This window comes from Phalacrocorax aristotelis, chromosome 10 (genome assembly GCF_949628215.1).
Source record: "Phalacrocorax aristotelis chromosome 10, bGulAri2.1, whole genome shotgun sequence".
Taxonomy (NCBI): Eukaryota; Metazoa; Chordata; class Aves; order Suliformes; family Phalacrocoracidae; genus Phalacrocorax; species Phalacrocorax aristotelis.
The window spans coordinates 18330619-18353568 of NC_134285.1; the positions used below are offsets into that span (position 1 = coordinate 18330619).

Below are 22950 nucleotides of genomic sequence, written 5' to 3' on the forward strand. Positions count from 1 at the left end.
TGATGCTGCATCTTTTTATTTTATTTTTATTTTGCTTCACTAAGCAAATGCAGAGCATGTGATAGGACGGGAAAAGGCAGCGTGAGAAAAAACTAAAACCAAAAAAACCAAACAAAAACCAAACAGGAGGGAAGAGGCAGCTGCTGGAATATAAGGGGAAAGTGAGCTGCTAACAAGAAAGAAGTTCATAGATGCCAAGCCCGCACTAATTCTTAATAAAATACAATACTGAAAATAGGATCTGAGAGTCTCCAAAATACAATACCTTAAGGGACCGGCAATAATACAAAATAAGGTTCATTATGTACAAACGAGTTCTGCTCTTGGTCTCTGTACAACGGTGGGAGTGGGAGGCACGGGGACGTGCTCAGTGGAAGTGTTGGGGTGGAGGAGGGCGTGCTTGGACCCGGCAGTGGTTCTTTGTGCTGGGGTGGAGGTGGAGGACAGGGAATGCAGTGGTATCTGGTGACCAGTGGGTTCTGTGTGAACCTTGAGAAGAGCAAAGCTATGCTGAAGGCCTTCCTCTTCCTCACTCCACTGGGCACGCATGTGTGGTTGCAGCTAGCTGTGTCCAAATTTGTCCTAAATGGCTTCAGGGGGCAAAACCAGTTTTCAAAAGGGAGAAAAGAGGGATGTGAGGACAATTCCCTTTCTTCTCCCAGTCCTTGAGCAAGAGCCATCCCATCCTTCCTCTCCAGGGAGCCCTCTCCTCTCCCAGCCTGGGGGGAGAGGAGAGGTCAGGGCAGTGCAGAGGGAGTCCAGGGTGCTCGAAGAGAAACAAGCCAAAGAGGAGCCTGCTGTGAGACCTAGCAGAGTGCAGAGGGACTCCCACGTACAAACATTGGGCAACCTGCCACATCCCATATCTCCAATACTCGTGTCCCACACTGGCCTTCCATCAAATGGCAGCTGAGGGAACAGAGCGAGGAGACACTTGAGCCTTTCAGCAGGGCTTTTGCTGGGGAGAAAGAAGGATCAGAAATGGGTGTCTGGGTGCTAAAGAGGACGGTGTAGGCTTGAGACGAGGTCATTTCAGCACCAAACTTGGTGAGTTTGGCCTGAAGGGTGGTACGGCAAGAATTTGCTACCTTTGGTGCCAGCACTTAGAAGGAAGAGGTCTAAAACAGTCTTTGGTGACCCTGGCCAATTCCAACATGCCACCTCTTTCCTGACAGATGTACCTGTCACCAGAGATGCCAGTATGTCCTCTGTGCCTTTCACACCACTGCTGTGCACACAGAGGACATGAGGGGAAGGATGGCTATCTGACAGCTCTCCAATGGGCCGCAGAGCTTTCCTTGGTGGTTCCTAGAAAGACCCCATTTGGCATGAAGCAGAACTGGGGATGGAGAGCTGGAATAGGGTTATAGGTGTGGATTTCTCTCACCCGCTCTTAAAGGGGGAAGCCTGCAGAATGGAAAGTGAGAAGGTCACTGACCTGGTTAGCACTGCACCGTAGGGCCCAAGCTGGGAACAGAAAGGGAAATATCAGCCCTGCCAAAGCAAGGGTGCCAAGGGTAGGGAGAAGTGGGTTGTGGGGGAAAATTGTTCTCCATTTCAGAGCTCAGGTTGCCCAGAAGCTGCTGGCTAATTTTTACGGTGGTTTATCTGTCTGGGATCTGTCTCCCCCACTCCGTTTGTGTGCAGATCTTTGCAGATAGTTGGTGTGAAAGTTATGTAGACATGTCCACCAAGAGAAAACTAGCGCAAGGAATAACTAGGTTTTCTCTCAATGGAAGCAGAAGTATACTAACAGATGGAGGGGAAGGAATGAGCACAAACTCTCCAGAGCCATCTCTCCAGCACCAGCATCACCCACTCCTAAGCCCCCCAGGCAAGACAGTAAATTCAGCACTCTCTATCTCCTTCAGGTGCATCTGATGTAGCCAAGGGGTACATGCCTGGGGACAGCCCCCTTGGTCTGGAGGCTTTGGGGAGTGAGCCGAATAGTTTGAGGGCTTCCCCTGATCTTCCTTGACTCCAAGGTGAGCCCACACCCATAGGGTAGTGCTCATTTAAGCAGGAGGTAAGGCCAGGAGAAGAGGGTGTCTCAGAGCTTCACCAGACATTTATTGCTGGTTCTGGCAGTCCTGTGACTTCCCTCAGAGAGATCAGTACTAATGGAGGGGGCACAGGGAGGGGGAGGAGCTGAACCCAAGGCCAGTTTAGGAGTGTCTGAATGCAGTGTCCTCTCCTGCCAAGTCCCCTCAGTTGCTCAGTGAGGAAGGAATCCTGCAATCAGACAGATGAGGCCTTGAGGTCCAGCAGCTGCTACAAGTATTCAGCTGTCTCACTGGAGCTTGTCTCCCTGAGGAAAAGAAAAGACAAGGCATCAGTCAAGGTTCATTGCAGCCTCCTATGCAAATTCACCTCTCTGTGTGCCCAGCTGCTTTGCTCTGAACAGGATGGAACCCTTCCCCAGGGCACTGAATTACCACAAGCCTGGGACCACCTGAATCACCCTGTCCTCCTCAGCTCTGTGCCAGTGGAATGCTGCTTTATGGAGTCCCTAATTTTTGCTCTGGAAAATAGATGTGGTCTTATGCTCCCTGCCAGCACTGGTCTCCTCCAGCCACTGCTCTTTAGCTAATTGCCTGTCCTGGGCAGCTCAGCTGTCCTTAGCTTGCAGCAGAGGGGACATGCCTGCCACTCACTCCCAGACACCATGCTGTGTTTTGGGGCTTGGAGGGTGGCCCACAGTTGCTTACCTCTCATGAAATTGCTGTTTGAGGTGGGAGAGAGTTGGGTCAGTTTGGTTTTGGTCAGGACCCTCCAGCTGGGATTTGCTCAGGTATTTGGCCGTCTCATGTGTCCTGGCCAGATGAGGCCTTCCCTCCTCAGACTGCCCTTTTTCAGCCTCCCACCCCTCAGGATGGTCCATGGTTAGGAAGGAGCTATAGCTCTCTTCTAAGGAGCCAGCACCCTCATCATAGAAAAGGAGGCTCCGTGACTGAACTGGAAAAAAGGAGATTATTGGTTAACAATGATGACAAGGTGTCTTGCAATGGGTGTGGGTCATGGTGGCGGTTTCAGCACCTGCTCACCCAGCTATGGCCTTGTCCATGTGTAACTGTGCAGAAGGCCTGCTCTGAAGGATACCTACCTCCCTCCAGCTTCAGGAGGCAAACCCCTCCTAGACACACAGCCTCTTTAGAATACAATCAGTCTGCCCTGGGACTTTTCCCTCACATTCAGCATATGGGGTAGACACTGAGGGAAGGACACTACCCCTGAACTGGCAGTGTCGAGAGAAGAGCAGGAAATGGTTTGACAGGGTGAAATGGAGGAACTGTGTTAGACTTACTCTTACTAGTTGTGTAAATGTCTGGTGCTGGTGTTGCTTTCACTGTCTGTGATGCTGAAGAGAACTCAGGGAGACAAGGCATCAGGGATCCCAGGATCAGAACGAAGCAGAGTGCCAGAACCTAGAGAGGAGATCAGCATGGAGTTAATGCCACTAGCCATGAGGAAACACACCCCCACAGCACCCAAACACAAGGCTGTGTGAGAACATGTGGTCAGGCTGACAACTGGGTCACTGTGGTCCCCCAGGGAGTGATACAGCTTGGTCTGCTAATCTCTGCTGAAAATCTAAGAAGGGAAATCAGAAGCTTCCTGGTGTTGCTTTATTTGAAGTATTTCTGGTTCAATGGTGAGAACTTGCCCATCCAGTTGATGAGAGATGGTGGAAGGCATAGCTGCGGAACAAGTTGGGAAAGTGTGAGACTCAACAGAAGGGAATAACTCTGCCTTGACCAAAGGGAACCTGACCATTGTCTCAGTAGGAGCTCTAGTGGGCTGTAAGAAAACAAGCTCAATGGGAGACACCTGTGAGGTACCACAGCACATAGCAAAGTGTATCTACTGCCCACACAAGGACAGAAATAACAGCAGAACTGCATCCACCTAATGCCTGATAGCAAGGATGGAGAGTCCAAGGAAAGGGTTACATTTATGCTTGACATGCATGTACGCAGGACCATGTGTCCGTGCCTTCTCAGACCACTCAGAGCTCTGGGCAGTGATAAAAGGAGAGAGACAGATGAAAGATCCCTGGAAATCCTGCTCTGGTAGGTCTGCACCTGTCTGTAAATTCTGCCATAATAGTAAAGCACCAGAGTGAGATACCAGTGCTGATTGTAAGGGACTCTATAATAGAGTTTAGGGAACTCCCAGTATAGAGCAAGAGGGGATGCATGGGAGATGATACAGAGCCAAATCCTTATTACCTGAATACCCATGTGCCACGGATGGTATATAACTAGCTGACGCCAGCTCAGTGCTCAGACTGAGCACGTTGAAGAGGCAATGGATCTGTTGGTGATTTCTACTACCTATGTATAAACTAGCTAAGTTTGACCTGTGGGGGGAAACCTGTGAGGACAGCCAGCAATTGCTTGACCACTTTACAGAATAGTGACCTATTTCGGAATAGCCATACCTAAGTGACACACAGAAGCTGGTACATCAAGGTAATTTTGACCGATTCCAGTGGATTCCAGATGTGGAAGATCAAATAATAGCATGGGGATACTACACTATGTAAAGAGGTATTTTAATTGTCCAGGCTCTTCATGGCTAGTTTTAAAGTATGAAAATTAAATGTGGACAGTATAGGTGCTATCTAAGCACATCATACCAGGCTCACAAGGCATTTAGAATCCTTATTCCACAAAAACAGGGGAAAAATAAATTCTGAATAAATGTTGCTTGGAATTATCACAGTCAAACACACAACTTCCAGAAAGGGGAGCCAGCCCTGTGAAGCCTGTTCTTCTCTTCTAAAACAAAACAGGCTTTATGGACTGGGAAAGAGCAATATACTTAACATCTTGCTTTAACAAGGCTTTCAACTGCGGCTTTGCAAATGAGCATTGTTTTTACTCTGTTTTGTTTCAGGTTAACTCTGGTGCTCTGATGTATTCCAGGTCGAACTCTGTAACACTTCATAACAGTAACTCTTGGTTTGACTCTGAGTACCATTCATCTTGCAGCTTCTGACCATCTCACCATTTTGACCTCTTAAAAAGCGAGGGAAACTAAGCTACAGGAAACTACTGCAAAACCAGTTGGAAAGGTGGAGGCAAAATTAATCAAAAAAAGATGTCCTGAGAGTGTAGTTATCAAATGGCTCCCTGTCAGACTGGGAAGAAGTAGCAGATGGAGGAGCAGAGAGATCTGTTATGGCTCTGGTAAGATTCAACATTTTTAAACTTGACTTGGATGATGGACTGTATCAAATCCGCAGATGGGAGAGACTACAAGCAGACTGGCTTTTGGTCAGGATTCAAAATCAGAATGATCTTGACCATGGGGAGAAGTGGTCCCAGAGAACAGCAGGCAGATCAATACAGACAAATGCCAGGACCTGCTGGGACCTGCAAGGTGGTAGGACTGATTAACAGAGGAAACACGTCAGTGACTATGTGGCCAGGCAGCTGTTCTACAGAATTGGATCTGGGAGTTAAAATGGAGCACAAGGAGGGCACAAGTCGGTGTAACTTTGCAAAGGGCAAATCTCAGCCCAGGCACCATGAATAGGCTTGCTGGCTGGCTTCCTCTGTACCAGCCTTCAGGTGGACCACTGTGTCTGAAAAGATGTGGGGCAATTGGAGAAAGTCTAGAAGAGAGCTCTGGGAGCAAGAAGTGATTCAGTAACTCAGCCTACAAGGGAAGACTGAAGAAATTGTGGTGATTTAGCAGAGCAGACTGAAGGGAGTTGCTCGAAAATGATAGTGTTCAAATAGGTAAAATGCAGCTGCACAAAGGGAGGGTAAGCTGATCTTGCTTACAGTGGGCAGAAGAAGTTGTAATAGGCTTAAGCTGTTGCGAGGAAGATTGAGATGAGATAGCAAGAAACCTTTATCTGGGAAAGAAAACAAAGCACTGGAATGGTTTGCCTGAGGAGGCTGAGGACTGCTCATCACTAGAGGCTTTCAAGAACTGGCTGGACAAATAGCCAGTAGGAATGACACAGGGCTAAAAAAGAAGGGTGCTCTGCTCCACTCCCATGTTGCAAGGCATATGATTCTCCATATCTGTTGTGATAAGGAGTGCTGTATTTGACATGGAAAATGAGAACTCAGAGGCCTATGAGAGGAACTGGCCAAACATAGAAAAGCAAATTACAAATTCTTTAAATGCTTCAAAGCTAAGAAGCCTGAGAGAGTTGGTGTGTGGGCTGGGATGCCGTGGAACGAAGGGAGCAGCAAGGAGAGATAAGACATTGTTGGGAAGCTAAATTAGGTACTTTATCAGCCTACAGCACAGGGAAAGTCTGGAAGGCACCTCTGCTGGACTTGCCCATTCCAAGTAGTAGTGATGAAGAATTGCTGGAGCCAGGGGTGCTCTGATGAGCTGCTGCATTAAGGAGTAATGAGTCACTGGGCCCAGCTGGGTCACACCTGAAAATGTGGAAAGAACTTGGGAATGAAGCCACAGAGCAGCCAACAGAAAAGACAGTCAGTCATTAAAATGTGGTCTGACATGGAGGCAGCAAAGTGTAGCAAAAGTTTGAGCAGATTTTAAGAGGAGAAAGTGCTAGAAATCACAGAGCAGGGGCTCTGGAACCAAGGAAACTGAACCAAGAGCAAAAAACAACCCCTCAAGACACTGAAGGTGCTGAGAAAGTGGGGCAAGAACCTCATCATTTGTTTGTATTTCATGACTGTTAACAGTACAAAGTGATAACTAGATATAGATTACTAACTTTGACAAATTTGTCTCAAGCAGCTACTATGAGAATCCTGCAAAGACATCACAGGATTGAAGGTTGTGTTTTTATCATGGATCAGAAACTTTCCCCTGGCAAAAATGAGATGGAGAATAAGCAATTGACTCAGTTTATGGCCACACACTGGCATGCCTCAAAGCTCCACAGTGAAGCCAATATTGCTTAACCATGATCCTCCACCATCAGAACTGAGAGGCAGACTCAGTTACTCAGTTACTAAAACCAGCAGACAACCCCACATCATTTTGGTTAGTCAAATGGGCAAAGGAAGAGAATTCCAGCTGGATTTAACAAAGCCTGATGTGCTTGCCTATAGCAAGAACAGATGCCATTTCTTGCTGATGAACACAAGGTAATGCCCACTGGGAGAAGTTCTTGAACTGTTCGTCTACCCTGCTGAGTTAAACATTAAGCATTGCCAACTCAGCAAAAGAAAACTCCTGCAATTATGATGGAAGCTCACTGAAAATTTTTGCTGAATGTCTGACAGCTAATGAAAAGCAAACAAAGTGCTGTTTTGCCCAAAGAACAAGACAGTGAAACTGCAGGAGTTATTCTAATGCTGTTGCATGAACAACCAACACTACCAACATCTGTATGACATGGGGCCCAGTTCTGGTGACTCTAACACAAAAGGAAAGAGCAGATGTAACTGGCAACACCACCAGGCAGCAAGGAAGAGGGCAGAAACAGGCAGTTGACAAAGCTGTCTGGAGAAGCACGGACAATAAGGAAGAATGGAAATGAAACTCATACCATTAGACAGGTCCCAGTCTGCGTGGAAGCCATTTTGTAAGGTCTGGAGACTTTCCCAGCTACCAGAGCCTGCAGCTTCTGTAACTGCTGGAGCAGAGTCCTAGGATAGGAAACAACCCAAATGAAAACTTGATAAGGAGGTAACAGCCAGTAAGTGATGCAAGAATACCACAACTCCTTTCATATTTTATCCTGATTTCCCCTTCTTGTGAAAACAAATATCTCCCCCTTGCTGTATCTTGCCCAAGTTCTTTGACCAAACAGGCTTGGGAAGCACAAAACAAAAAAGGGTGAGTTTGAGATATGAAGTGTGCAGGAACTGTGGGAGGTGTGGCTCCAAGGGGCCATGACGCTGTGGTAATGCCCTGCAGCAGCCTCCCTCAGTCTCCTCACTCATAGATCCACCACAACCTTCACTGAAACTACCCACCTTATGAATGTCCCACTCATTTAGGAGCCCTGGGTGCCTCAAAGCCCAGCCAGTCACCTCTCAAAGCAATGGAGAGGTGGGCTACCATGAAAACCAAGCTTCGGGACGGCAGCTGAACTTTGTAGTCAGGTTAGACATTGAGCACAGGCCCACCTGCTCCCACTTCATTCAGAGACACACACTCTGCAGCTTGACCTGTGCCCTGAACCATATGGTGGAGATAAACAAAAAACGGGTTTGATCCCCTCCAGCTTCTTCAGTCTTGGCAAACTCTGCAAAGGAATGTGGGCAAAGCCAAATCTTGAGTTCAGCAATTAATTCATTCTCTGGCCGCCCTGGCTGGAACATGTGCTAAGGTCTCTCTGCCCTATTTAATTGAACGCCTGCATTGGCACAAATAAGCACAGAACAGTGGAAGGTGTGTTACTAAGAGCCACTGCACCCTTCACTGGGCTGGTGAAAACTGTGATGAGGGAAACTGCAGAGCACACGGTTTCCAAAGGCTGCAAATTACTTAAATGCAGACTACTGAGCATTTCCCCCTGGGAGCGCTGACTGTTTTACACAAATATGTTTGAGCTTTTATAAAATGCCAGGTTCTGGAGCCAGGAGATTGCAGGAGAATCCCAGCTTTATCTCTTTCCAAATCCTCTTCTGCTCATTATACACGTGGAGAGAAGTACAGAGCGTCCCACTGGCAGTGCTCAAAAACCAAACCCAATTAGAAAGAACACAATGTGTATTTTGAAAAAAAAAAAATCTCCTGACTTTTAGGCCAATCTCCTGATTTTGCAGGGTGGGGCTCATGCTTTTTCAGCAGCGGAGGCTGTCTGCACTCCCAGGGACACTGGGTGGTAGGCTGTGCTCGGTGGATGAGAGCAGCTGGGAAACCTGCCCCTGGCAGACGGGAAGCTCTGGACACTTGCACACCTCAGCTAGACCATGCCTGACAGTTCCTGGTCCCGGCACCAGTGGCTGGACTGGAAGCTGGGACCACAGCACTCGTGTCATGGATGGAAGGAAGAAGTGTGTCAGAGCCTCAAGGAGTATTCCACGAGCTGTAGTGGTAGCAGAGGGTGGGGGGGACGACTGGCTCTCTGGCTGCAGTTCTTCCCTTCAATTTGAGCTGGGGGTGATAGAAACAGAGCTATAGAAATGAGCTTCCCCTTCAACAGCCCTGCAGCTGACCCTGCCCTTGCTCACACCTATTGGACCTAGTCAGAGGAAAGCAAAGCTGAGCCCTCCTTCAGCTCCTGCTGCCCATCCACACTGCAGGGATGAAAGGCTTCATTATTTGCTTCCAAGGAAGGAAATTCCCCTGGTGATCGTCAGCCAGCTCTGGATATTAGGAGCACAAGTGCCCACTTGGGCAAGGGAGCCAGGGGCCTGATTTGGGTGTGGAAGCAGCTTGCTTCTTTCAGGTGAGCAGCAGATGAGAGGGAGATCCTTCAGGCTTGCTTTTGCAAGGGGAAAAGGGAGGGCAAGGGCTGGGGTACCACATAACACAGGCAGTTGCCCTGGATTTGGTGGGAGCTGAGATCTTTACCTGTATTAGAGGAATGGGCTTTGCTGTATTTAACAAGTCTGTTCATCTCTTTCTCAAAAGCACCCTAAACAGCCACATTATGCACAGGGTCTTGTATTCCCCCAAAGAGCCCAAGAGTAGAAACAGTGGATCTGAGAGGCTGATGTGAGGGGCCTCCCTCGGTGCAGCTGCCCTGGAGACAGCCAGAAGCCTGGAGGGCAATGGGGAGGACAGAAAGAGCCCAAAGGGCTGCAGGGAGAAGGAGGAAGAGATGTAAGAAACACGCCTTCCCTCCCTCTGCTCGCTGCGGCACAGCCTGGCCGTCCCAACACAAACATTCCAGGCTCACTAACCAAACCCAGCTGCCTCGCTGCTGCCACGGGTTGAAAACCAGCACATCGCCAAGCAGCGCCCATCCTGCCAGGAGCTGGGGGAGCCTGCGTTTCTCTTCTCACCCCCCCTGCCCCAGCACTCTCCTGGCTTCCCTTCCTGCCCACCCCACCCTACCCACGGTCTACCAGGTCTAGCCCCTTTTACCTGTTTGCGTTTTCTAAGGTCTCCACTTTTTTCCAGAGTTCATTGTTTTCTGTTGTGTATGTCTCAACCCTGCAGGAATAAAACCCATAGCCGTTTAGTTATAAAGGCCAGACAGATAAAGCAAACGTAGTCCTTGCCTCTTTCGCAGTGTGGAGGCTCAGTGGCCCCATCCATCACCTGCAGATACGGACCTGCAGACGGATGTCCCTCACCCATCTGGCTGCAGCCAGCCCCAACGGACCAGGGATGAGATTGCAGGTGGACAGTTATGTGTGATGTTTCCCAGTTCAGGCTTTCCAGAGGGTTGGGAGAGCCGGTAGCACCTGGTTACAGGCAGGTCAAGCCAGGACAGACCCAAAGTTATGCAGGCATTTCCATTATTTCCAAACTCCCCCTAAGGAGAATGAAAAGGAACAGGGGGACAAATTCAAACCTCCCCCACTCAGACTGAGAATCTGCCCGGGCAGCGCGCCGTGCATATAAAAACCAGGCAGTTCTGTGCAAATGCTGGGCCAGCTCCGACTGCAGACACTTGAGGGCAGCAGAGAACCTACAGGCTCCCTCCCACTGCTTCGGAAGGGAAAGTAGTTAGGCTGCACTTGGGACGAGGGAAGGAGAATGTCTCCAGGCCCAGAGAAAGGCAGGCCAGGGACACAGCCTAATCCTGCTGGAGGTTTCCAGCACAGTCTCCGAACCCGGCGTTCCGTGTAAAAACTGGGCTTGCAGCGAAGGTGTCAAACTGAATGGTGAAGGGCCCAAGTACAGGTTTTGACAAACCAGCTCGTACAGAAAGCCAAGTTGACCAAAGACTTGTTGCATTAAAAAAATTCACTGAATGCTGCTTTTGGTTCACATTTAAACCTGGCATTGTTTGAAAGCCATCTGTCACAGCAACGCACTAGCGTAACAAACCGCTGAGTACGTACAGGCACCACAGCCATGTCTGGGGAAGAGGCCCCAGCACAGAAAACCCTGGACCTGCCAGTTGAGGCCAGCCAACTCCCCAGCCCCGGCTTGAAGGACGTGGGTGTAAGTATGGGACATTAGCTGGAGGTGATGTGCTCTGTTGCCTAGACACACACATACATGCAGAGGTGCTGCGTACGGAAGAGCATGAGAACTTTAAGGTGTTTTGAGTCATCTGTTTTCAGTCAGCATTTCTATACACTTACAGAACATAAACAAATAGCATGAGGGGGAAGAGTTATTTAAGGTTGGGTTTGGGGATTGTTTTTTTTTCCATTTTGCTGATGTCAGGTGGTATTAATAATAGGAAAGATGGTATTTAAACAGAAATGCGAATTTGTACCTGGATCCCACCATTCTTTGCCTGGGAATGCTCATCAGGGGCTGCTACTACAGAGGGGATCACAGGATCAGGCCCTTAAGAGTTATCTTCTACCCTGTCAGTGTCATGTGATGTCACCTTAGACTTATGCCTGCCATACATGCAGGACCTCTGGGTTGCAAGCAGAAAAACCAAGCTCATGCAGGGAATGGTGGAAGGGGAGGGACTGTGGGGAATAACTGTAGTGCAAGGTTTTTCTTGCCTTCAAATACTTGTGTGTCCACCCTCATGGGAAGAGAGGGGTAAAAGCCGTGGTCAGTGCCCTCAGAGGGCATGCTGCTTATGGGACAGACAAAATAGAAGCAACTTCTAGTGGGGAAACATGAGTCTTACCCAAAATCCCCCCTCGTTGGCAGCCAAAATGGCCTGTGTTCTGCAGTGGACCAGCCAAACTAAGCAGTTGGAAACACAAGGTTTCTAGGGCAATCTTTAAGCAAGAGGATTTCTAGAAGGGAGGGGAGTAGGGGCAAGATCCCAAACCAAACTTGTGTGCAGCCAGCCTTGCAAGGATTCAGAGACAAAAGCACTAGAAAAGAGGGCTGTGGTTGGACAGGGCTCCTTTTTCAAAGGTAAGACTGAGAAGAAGAGACTTACTTTTTCTCTAGACACTCCACATATTCTTTCTTCTTCCTGCGACTCTCCTGAGCAGAGATCTGTGAGGGGGCAGCCATCAGAGAGGAGTCATTATCATAAGCCTCTAGACATTTCTGTGTGGCTCACTCATATCGGCTGTTCCCTGCACACACAGCACCCTAAAGGCAAATGGGGAAGTTGCCTTCCAGTATGCCATTCCTACTTGTCTCCAGGCCAAAACCAGGAGGGATGGATGCTGTAGGTATGCAGCCTTCTTTAGCCTGTATGCCACAACCATTTGTTGCAGTATGCCTGACCCCCTCACTGCTGAGAGCGTCTTTAGGGTTGCTTTAAACTCGTCTGACTCATGTGGGTACGTGCTGTGGCCATCTGGGCAGATTCTACCCCAGACCACTTCTGAGTCAAGTGCTGGGTGACTAATTCAAGGTCTCATCCTTTGTCCCACAGGATGCTTTCTAAGCACAGTCTAAGTCTCACAGCCTCTGCCTGGCTAATGAGCAACGTGCATCACCCATCCTGCACCATGCAATGGCTCTTGTTTCCCTGTCCCCTGGCCTGACCAGGCCGGTTTGTTTGATCTGTGATGCCTTAGCTTGTGGGCCTCATCCCAGTCCACACACACCCAGGAGCTGGGCTGGAAACCACACTCCCCAGACACACCTGCATGCAGAGCATTCATGCAGAGATGCCCCATGGCACCGTTTCTGCAGGTTGGGAGGCTCATGCCAGCGCACCAAAGGCAGGATCCCACCTTTTCTGAGCTGAACTGCAGCTGAAGAGGGAGGGTAACTATAGCATTGGTCAGCTCAGGATGCTCTGGAATCATGGGAACTGCACGGTTACATTTTTTGCAAACAGTCACCTTGTTCTTGATTTTCCTCCTGACCCTCTTCAGTGCTTTCTCCTCTGCTTTGGTGAGGGGCAGCTTGGTAGGAATGGGGTAGCCCTCAGCAATCAAGGTGCGTTTCTCCTCTTCAGTCAAGAGCAGCGGGCCAGAGGTCCCTTGTAGCTTCTGAAACACACAGAGAGTAGCCGTCAGTGTTAGCAAAGAGTTCTATCCCAATGATGCTTCTTAAAGCCTTGCAGAGCAGCTAGGGGCTCAGTACAAACAGGTGCAGGGCAGTGCTCTTTCCTGCTCTCAGCCTGATCCTGAGGGCACAGATCAGCAGCTGCCTTCCACTTTTACTTGGGAGGGCATCTGCTCCTTTGTGGTGAGGCTGGCTACACACTTGCACTGGAGGACCCTGCCAAAGAATTTTTGGGCAATGATTAAAAAAGTCTGGTTATGGGAATTTTCAGTTATTCCTTTCTCTTCCTCAGAAAGTCCTCCAGTGCACAGGCCACTTCCCAAAGTATGGGGTGAATGACAAGCACTTGCTAAAACAAAATAGTTGCTGGTAGGCATTGTGCAAGACTCATTGCACCTCTCCCCACTCCTGTGAGCACCATCCTGTCCCCACATCCTCGTGTTAAGACATCACATTGCCTTGCCAGAGCATTTCAGTTTGGAGACCTTAACAAGTGCAGGATCCCCGCCATGAGCCTCGGAAAGCCTCCAGCCCCCTCTGAGCACCAAGGAACCCTGCATCCCACTGACGTCCTGCTGCCTTCTTACGTGTGGTGCTGTGAGGAGAGGTGAGGAGGAGATGGCAGTAGAAGAGCGAGCAGCAGGTCGGGCTGGGCTGGAGGGAGGCAGGGACCGGGGGCTCTGGGATCCGTCGCTGTCACTGCCATGGCTGCTGGGTGGAGTTGGAGGCATCTGCACCAGGTCCTCTACTGAGAAATAAGGAAAGCAAGTCAATGGGTCTCATGTCAGCCTGTTGGTACAGGCATAGAGCCCTGAGTAGCAACAGGAAAAGGCACTGCCATAACACAGGACTGGAAGGAGGGGGTGATGAGTCTCAGAAGATGGTGTGGATCTGAGAACAAGGCTAGACTGAGCACTGCCAAAGACAGAGATGAGGCTGACCACAAATCAGAGAGCTGGCAGGGGCTTTGCCAAGACACTAAAGGTATCAACAAAGCAATGAGGTACTCCAGTGTCAACCAAACTGGAGTACAAAGCCCATGATGTTTTGCTCCATAGCTTGCTCACAAGTACAGGAAACTCTGTAAGAGAAGAGCTCTTCCAAAAGCACCACAGGGCTCACACACTTGCCAGCACACTTGATCCAAAGAGGCTCTGGTCACTCAGTTGGTTGCCAAGCACTTGAAAACTGTCCCCACTTTGTACTGGAGGGCCCTGTGGGCCTTAATGGAGGTGGGAATATGCCTAGGGAATGTCTCTCTGCGGCAGTGGGAGTTCCTATAGTGCTTCCATTTGTGCATCGGCAGACTTTCAGATGCTTGGGTTTCTTTCAAATTAAACTGGATCCTGAATTTCCTGACTTTCAGATGGTTGTTTTTGGATAACACTACAGACCCTCTGAGGATTTTAAAGGCACTCTTGCGTATTTCTAACTCTGAAGTAGCCTGTTTTGCCTGGGAGTCCCTGTCTGAACAATTCTGTGCGTGGCTGCTAGTCCAGACACTGATCTGAGTTGGAACAGTGCAGCACTCACTCCTCTATTGGTCTGTGCCCCAGTATTACCTTGTATGCGTGGGTCTGCTCTCAGGTGTTGTCTTTTCTTCCTGTATAGTAATGATCTATGTCTGAGTAATATAGAGGGACATAAGTCAACCAGCAAATTCTATCTTCTTACCTGCAGGTACATTTAGAAACTGGTTCACCTCTTTGGGTTCAGCTTTGATCACAGGTGCTGGAGTAATTTCTATGGGAGTCTGGGGAAGAGAAGCAGAAAGAGCTCTTGGGTGTTGCTACTTTCACTGCCCAGGTGGCTCCTACCAGTTCTGTTCACAGCTGCTGCTCCCCTGCCCTCAGTACTGCCCCAAAGCAGCCTTTCACTACACGTTAACAGAAACCAGGGGTCTGAACACAAGCTCCCTGAAGTCTGTGTTGCTGGCACACAGAGTGCAAACGCATGTTTGCAGAGCAAAAGGCACCAGCAGATATGCTGCCAAGCCATGCACTGAGTACCTCTGAAAGGGAGATGACTTTTATCCTTGGCAACTCTTTCCTTGCTAGAACCAGACAGTGCAATTTAAACCAACTTCTGCATTACCATGAGAAGTCCCATTTTGATCTGCCTTCTTTAGAAATTAGAGTATAGAGGTTTTACAGAAACAGAACAAACCCCCTGTCCTGCTCACATGATTTTCACCATGGCCACTGGGCAGCTGTTTCCAATCGGAGAGGACTGAGAGTTAAATAAAGAGTAGATTTATTCCCATCTAGGCTATGCTGCCCCTCAGCTCCCTGGCTCGCCAGCCCCCAGCCCACCATAGGCTGGGGGAGTTTTTACACTAAACAGACACATTGCAAACTCCTCCAGACTGTAAACACAGCTGAGAGAGCACCATGGTAGGGCTGCTGAGCACACACAGCAGAGCTTTGAGGGCACAGCAAGTTCAATCTGTGTAAATAATGGAGTACGTTTGTGCACAGCTTTGGCTGGAAGTACCCATTTGTTTTGGATGGTTGTTTAAATGGGAAGATGCTCAGCATGAGTGAAAAAAGGAAGTGAACCCCAGAGATGCTCTACTGTTATCCACTGAGCTGCTACAAGATAGCCAAGGTCTGTGTGAGACCAGTCAAACCTTGCTGTCCAACACAGCTGGACTCAAGGCCAGCTGAACTAAGCCCCCACTTAGACCCACATACCAGTGGCATAAGTGAGCCTCCTTCAGACAAACAGAATTCTTAAGGACTTAGATATGATCAAAAGACTTGGCCCCTTGTTTCTTAGAAATAATAATTCCTCCTGCTTCATAGGAAAAAGCAAGCAGGACCTGGAGTGGGACCTCCATTTCCAGTGAGCAGCTGAGAAAAGTGAGAGGCCCAAGGCCATGAAAAAGACAGTGGCAGAGCAGATGTCTATACTCACGAGTACTGGGGTCATTGGCATCACATTAGTTGACGCTGTTCTCTGAAAAATGAAAATAAGCCAAGTGGCTGTAGAAATACTGGCAGATTGGAGGGGACAGGCCTCCAGCACATGCAAGCTTAAAAACCTTTGGCTTTTGTGACATGGAAACATGCCTGCATTTAACCAAGATTGTAAAGCCTCTTATGCTGGAAAAAACCCTCCTTCCATCATTTTCTCTGGAAGGATAAGCTGTCTTGTAGCTTCATTGCAGAAATCAAAAACACAGCTCTAGCTAACATCAGGTGTGCTGCTCCTCTGACTGCCATTTCAAGAGGAGAATGACAAATAATGCAGTATCTGGGATGTGTATCACCTCTTCCTCCTGTCTAGCCAGCAGCTAAATCACCTAGCAGGACCCTGCAGTCACATGGCTGGGTCTGCATCACCAGGGGTGCCACTGTGTGAGAGCCTGGGTTCCCAATGGATCTTAGATGGGCTCACCTCCTCGGGGACTGGAAGTCTCTGCAGAGGGTTGAGGTTCAGCACTGGTATGGAGCTGGCAGCTAGCTGGGACTCAGGCAGGTCTAGAGCCAGGTTCTGTTCCTGTTTCACCATGATGGAGCAGAGCTTGGGCCCCAGGGACCACACTCCGTTCTCCAGCTCTGAAACATGCACAATGTGAGAGTCAAACTCCAGCAAGAACAGGACAAGAAAAAAAATATCCATGCAGACAGATTCCCCCAATCTGGAGAGGCTGCCTTTCCAAGTTTAGCACTGTCACCACACGAGTGTGTGCAGGCCCACAACACAGAGAACAAAAAGGAATGAACACCCACGTGTGGGGAGCAGACAGGACAGAGCTAGAGGGATGGTGTCTCTGCTCTGCTCTGACTGTGCCACCCGAGCATGGGAGGACAGCTGCAGGGTTTCTTCCCACAGTGATGTCTCAGTCTTGTCCTCTGGCTCTTATTTATAATTAGTGCTCAGAGAGAGGAGGATGCTGAGCTGTTGCTCCTTAGGCAGCATGGCCAGCATCACAGAGCTGCCAGGCGCGTTACCAAGAATAGCACTATCTCTGTGCTGGAGAGCTGGTGAGAGGGCAAGCATGATGACAGTGAAGGGCTGACAGGTGGCTGTAGGTGCTGCTTTGGCCTCCTGTCAATGTTGTGCCAATTACCAGAGCTTTGGTGCATGACAGGAGAGGAGGAAGGACCATTTCTGTGGAAGGAAGTCCAATGTGGCACCTGTTTGTGAGGCTGCTCCCACAGCTTCTCCCCTCAGTCTCACCTCTGAGGCTCCCTCCTCACTCCACGCTGTGCAGGGGGACTGCTGCCTACAGCCATGCCCCATGGCCATTGCTGGCAGGGACTGAAGCAGCAGCAAGGGAAAGGAAGTGTCTGAAGACAACTGAATGGAGCTGTGTGGGGATGCTCCCCTTGCCCTCTGCCTGCTCTGTCCCATGCACATCTGTGGCATGAGCCTGGCTTGTCACTGGAAGCAGAGATCCCAGGGGCTGGGATTCAGGCAGTGGTGGATAAGCTGCAGCTCAGATGGGGAAAAAAACTGCTAGGCAGGAGAGATGCCTGGGCTCTGCTCTGAAGTTTTTGTCTCCTCATTGCACTTCAAACACTCCAGCCTGCCAAAAAGCTACTCTTAGCTGGCCTGGAGCCTACATCCTCCTCCTTAATCCTCATCCCTTCCCCTTTTTATCTCACAACCAGAAACACATTTGTCTTGACACAGGACAGGCTATTGCTAAGTGTGTCACTGGGTAGTGCCCCAGTTGGCTCAACACAAGGCCACGGTTGGGCTCTCTCCCTGACCCCTCTACACTGCTCTCTGCATACAGCACTCAGAGACCCAGGGGTGTTGTCCAGCTGTCTGCTGCCCAAAGTAGGTCTGCAGTGCAGGTCTCAATCTAGAAGATATTCTGGCAAGATGAGAAGGGGAGAAATGTCCTTCTAAGCTCCAGAAAAGCCTACACAAAGAAGGGTGCTTGCAAGCAGCTGTTCATGTGGGAGTTGCCATCTGGACTAAACTTAAGTTGGCCTAAAGTCATCTTTGCCCAACCCAAGCTCTGTTGCCCTCAGGAGAGGACAGGGCAGAATCCTGCCTCTGGCTTTTGCATAGACACAGTGGTGTTAAAGCTTAGGCAAGAATTATATTGGTTAACACAGTGTCACCCTTGCCAGTGGAAGATGTTGTCTTCCTGTCTTTGGTTTGGCACCTCCCTCTTATTTTGCTGCCTGGATAGGCCTCTCTAGCAAAGGCTCATTCCTTCCAGCTCCTTGTGTGACTGGACACCTGTAAGCACAAGTTGCTGTGGCTGCTCCCTGTGCCTATCAGCTGTGCATGCTGCTCTCAGTGCTGCTGGATCTCTTCCTAGCGCTTCCCACAACGCAGCAGGACCAGCATTGTCAGGCAGCATCTCAGGGAGGGGTGCACTGCACAGCCGTGACAATGGAGAGGCAGGCATGGACTGAATTGTGTTTTCTCTGACCTGCTTAGGACACCAAACCCGCAGCTGGTAGTGAAGTTCCAGTTACCCCTGGTATGCAAACCAGCCCTTTCTGTTGGAAGGAGGCAAGGTGTTACATGGCCACAAGTGTCTGCAGTGAGAAGACTTGGGCTCAATTCTTCTGACTTACCACAGCCTGTCACAGAGATGAGGGACTTTGAGAGGTCCTCCAGTCTATCCCACTGCTCTAGGCAAGTTCAACTAAACTTGTGTCAGTCCTGACAGATGATTGTCTGACTTGATCTTACCCCTCTGCAAAGTGAGGAAGAACCCACAGCTTTCCACATTATATCTCTTCTACGGTTTCACTGTGCCCACTATGGGAAGGTTTTGCCTACTGGCTAATCTGAAGTTCACTTACTGTGATTTTAAATGGCATCTTCTTCATCCTCCCTTTCTGTTGCAAAGCTCTGCATTTCTCTTTTTCTCAGAGGCGTGGGGCATCCTCTGTTTGGGAGGGCTGCTGCTGAAGCGAGTTACCAGACAAGGGAAAGCAGACCACCAAAGGCTCTCCTCATTCAGGCTTGACTTAGCGAGAGAGCAGACCCCAGTGCTGTCAGTCCAGACAGTCCACAGAGCAGACACCCAAATAAGTATGTGCTGTCCTCCCATTTCCTGTCTACATTCTGACCCCGCTCTCTTTCCCACCCTCAGAGATTTATCTGGGGAGCGATTGGGTTGTAGAACCAGAAACACATAAGCCATCAGAAGGTCAATGAGAGACTGAGGAGAAGGCATTTTGTGTGGCTATATCTGTTCTGCTTCCTAAGAGGACATTTCAGAGGTATGGCCAGTCAATAACCACTGCAGATTTCACTGTATGCTGCTGGGTGAGGCATGCCAGGAAGCGTATCCTCTGCTCTAGATACTCTGTACAAAATGGGGAGTGTGGCTGAAATATATGCATAGCTCCCCTGGTTTGAGGAGGTGAGGCAAAGAGCAGTGAGGAAGCAGGACCTGTACAGGACTGCAGGCACTAGCCCGAGGCTGGTCCAGCATGCGCTGTTTGGCATAACCCTGGCTCCTCCTGCTCCTGGCATCAAATCACGCCCTGCAGAACTGAGGGCTGGTACTGAGAACCGAAGCAGCCAGTCCATATGAGCAAACTATCCCAAAAGCATACTCCACTGATAAGCAGGGTCACAATGAACCCAGCAGTTTGGCCTAGCTGACCTGTGTTAGTGGGAACCACATGGGAAGGGGCAGGATTTGGAAATGTTTTGGAGTTCTGCAGAAAAGCTGGGAGAAAGCTGATAAATAGCAAGCCTCAGCCAGCTCCAAGCCTAGACAGAGCCTGGGCATTCCTGAGGAGCTCTGCAGACCAAGCAGTTTGCTTAATGTTAAAGAAAAGCCATTCCTGGGTAATTAATTTGAAGTGAATGTCTAAAAGGACTGAGACTGGATGGAACTGTGCCAAAAGGACTGCACAGTGTTGCAAATACTGGACCTGACTCAGAGCTACACTAGAATATGACTCACATCCAATTACGAGCCAAGATAGCCATGGAAAGATGGGTTGAATTATCCCACTGCGGGACCGGGGGCATAGATACCCCTATTCCTGCCACATGAATACTAGGCCTTACTCCCTGTATAGAGCTAGTCTGCACTCTCAGAGAGCAAGTGCCAGGTCCACCTCAAGCTCTCCTGGGTTATGCGCTGTACACCCTGTGCTGGCCTCTGCCCAAGGATCAGTGTTGCACTCCATTCAGGAGAGACACGGTCCTGCCTTGGAGATACTGCAGCTGAAGCAGGGACATGTCCAGACACAGAAGAGAGGAGCAGAAGTGGTGACAAGTGTCTCAGAGAGGAGTCCCTGAGGCAGCTTCATGCAGGCAGACTTCATTTCATTGCTTTCTACAAACTGATGCCTTTTGCTTCTCTCATTCCCAAGCCTCATCTCCTCCTATTCATTTGCAAGGGCAAAATAAAGATGTTACTATGCACTCATGCTGGTTTGTTTTTTGTTAGTCACCCGGTTGCCTGTTTGGGCTGAGCATCCTCCAAGACCGTACTGGGGTTAAAGCTAAGGAAAAAGAAATGTAAACAGAAAGCTTTTTTGATACTGAGGCAGAGCTTGCTTGGCCTGCCATGAGCTTCTCTCCCAGCACCTCTCTGAGTGGCCCCTAAGGAACGTGGCACTGATGGCTGCACAAGGACCAAAGAAGCAGCTGAGGCCAGCTCCTCTCCCCTGCCTTGGTGTTTGTACCAGAGAGCTGGGATCATTCCTGGCCGTGAGAGGGAAGCGTGTGTCCCAGGTCTCACTCTCGCTCAAAGGCATGGCTTTCTTCTGTGCATACTGAGCCTGTGCCACTGCTTTTTCAGGCAGCCTGGTGTCCATCATCTGTTGGGACACCCACACAGTCCCACAAATTACAGGACTCTCTGCAAGGACAGCTCTAAAAATATCCAGCCATCATAAATTATCCTGAAATGAATTGTTTTAAAAATAGGTTTTGAAATGACTGTTCCTCTCTGTCTCCTGTTAAAAGATCTGCTGGTAACGAAGCCACTTAGCTTTCCACATGTACCAGCACTGGTTGCAGCCAGGGACTCATGCTTCCTATATTCAAGCCAAAACCCTGCTGCCTTAAGCCAAAACAGACCTGGATCTAGGGCATCCAGACCCAGGTTTGCAGGGTCCTAAAGAGATATTGCCTATTGCTTGCCAGGAGCTGGCAGCACATAGAACCACAACCAATTATCATCCTCGTAAATAACAGTTAGACAGGCAAACGAGCAATGTGACAGATCACAAACTGAAGGAAAAAGTGTAGGGTGTATTTGACAACAGCAGGTCAAATTCTTCCCTGGATTAGCCACGCGCAAGCCCAAGGAATAGCCAGTTTGTCCTTATATATGGCAGCCAGCCAGAGCCTCTGCTAACTGATGTGCCCGGAGCTGTGCACGTCTCACGCTCACCATTAGCATTATCTTCAGTCTTGACAGGCACGAGGGGGCTCTGGGGAGCAGAGTCTCCACTGAGGGAGTAGCTGTGCTCTGCCTGGATGCCTGGAGTGGGTGGATCCAGGTCCATGTCCAGCAGTGGGTTCTTCTCAGCCAGTACTGGGTCATCGAAGAAACTGCTGAAGAGGTCGCTGGAGAAATCCTCCATGTTGTCAGAGAAGTGATCCAGGTTCTCTGAGAAATGCTTGAGGAAAGACAAAAGGGAGAGAGAGCGTTAGTGTCAACTCCAAGAGGGATCTGAGAGCCTTCCCCTGCTCTGAGAGCCAAACCTCAGCAACAGCCCTTTTTGGATGGGAAAAAAAGCAGTTCCTATCCCTTGCCTGTATCAATTTGATAAAAAGACCTTGATTTAAGATAGAAAGGGCTGTGGTACTGTACATCATCTCCACCTGTTTATCTACGCCACACTCATTAAACTTTCATATTCTCACATCTCCCCCTTCCTCTGTGGGTACCTATCTTCAGCTTCCTAGCATCACCTTACTGTGACAATGAGCAGAATAAAGCACAAGGCAAGAATTCCCTGTGATGACAAAATGCAAGCGTGGCAGAAAATCACAGCCTTCAGCACCTGTCCTTGGTGACAGACGCTTTCTCATGTTCCCTGCCAGCAGCAATAGGCACTCTGATACCCCAGAGAACATCAACCCAGCTGCTGATTTCTATCAGAGAAAAAAAGATCAGTTGGATCAACATAACAGGAAGGCCCCCTGTTGTATTTAATTTCCTCTGGGATTTCGCAGCCCCTCTGTGGACCATATGAGGCTGTCCTCCAGCCAGAAAATGCCTGTGAAATTCTGCTCCCCAATGAAGTTTAAACACTACAGATGGGCTGTTAACAACAAACAATCATTCCACTAATAATTCCAGTAACAGCCAGTAAATCTGGCCAGTGCTGCTGCAGAGCTGGGTTCCTGATGCTACAGGGAACCTGTTTCCTTTGAGGCATATCCTCCTATTCAGAAGTCAAATCGCTAACTTTTCCATTTGCTACAACAAAGCATTGGTCGGGCAGGGAGAAAAATGATAGTTGCCAAACACCAGCTGAAAAATTATCCCATTTGTTGGCAGACTGAGGCTTCTGGCTCAGGGAAAGGAAAGGAAAGACAGATACATTCAAGTGACTATATTACACAGATGGAACTGTGTAACTTAAATGAACTGGAGAGAGCTCAGCAGAGTCAGACCAGGTGTCCCCCCACCACCACCTGAAAAAGCATCTGGGTGGGCAGAAAGGCATTGAAAGCAGCATACTGAAATATCAAAAGCAACAGGGTATGGATGAGAGAGAGTGGGAGAGAGCACACAGGTCCTAGAGTAGAGACACAAATGCCAATGAATTCCATTGTGAGAGCTGAGCTCAGGAAAGAGCCTGGCTCCTGGAGGAGCATAGGGTGTATGCAGTCCTTTCTCTCCCCAGCACTAGGACTGAGGGAGGAGTTGGCCAGAGGACCCCGGATGCTGGAGCCTGCAGGTTCCTGTTCATGCAGGAGGGTATGTTTGTTTTATCTGAGCACAATATCACTCTGTCAACATTATGCTGGCTGTCAGAGGGTTGGGGTGAGGCTGGGGAGTGAAGTAGACTCCAGCAGAACAGACACCACTTCTCACCAAGC

At 49.3% G+C, this 22950-nt stretch overlaps 1 protein-coding gene across 5 annotated transcripts in view; it reads right to left on the reverse strand.

The window, feature by feature from the left end:
* The window catches only part of CREB3L1 (cAMP responsive element binding protein 3 like 1), a 46127-nt gene continuing 23177 nt past the window's right edge, over positions 1–22950 (reverse strand). For 2 of the 5 annotated variants that reach the window (XM_075105507.1, XM_075105511.1), the window contains exons 2-13: positions 21290–21518; positions 16351–16511; positions 15868–15909; positions 14626–14704; positions 13539–13699; positions 12786–12935; positions 11924–11982; positions 9982–10050; positions 7490–7589; positions 3305–3425; positions 2709–2955; positions 1–2308 (exon numbers count right to left, since the gene is read on the reverse strand). In XM_075105507.1, the coding sequence (XP_074961608.1) occupies positions 2272–2308; positions 2709–2955; positions 3305–3425; positions 7490–7589; positions 9982–10050; positions 11924–11982; positions 12786–12935; positions 13539–13699; positions 14626–14704; positions 15868–15909; positions 16351–16511; positions 21290–21518 (1455 nt within the window). In that variant the 3' untranslated portion in view covers positions 1–2271. The remainder of the gene's footprint in view (positions 2309–2708; positions 2956–3304; positions 3426–7489; positions 7590–9981; positions 10051–11923; positions 11983–12785; positions 12936–13538; positions 13700–14625; positions 14705–15867; positions 15910–16350; positions 16512–21289; positions 21519–22950) is intronic. The other 3 variants (XM_075105508.1, XM_075105510.1, XM_075105509.1) reach the window with 3 other exon arrangements.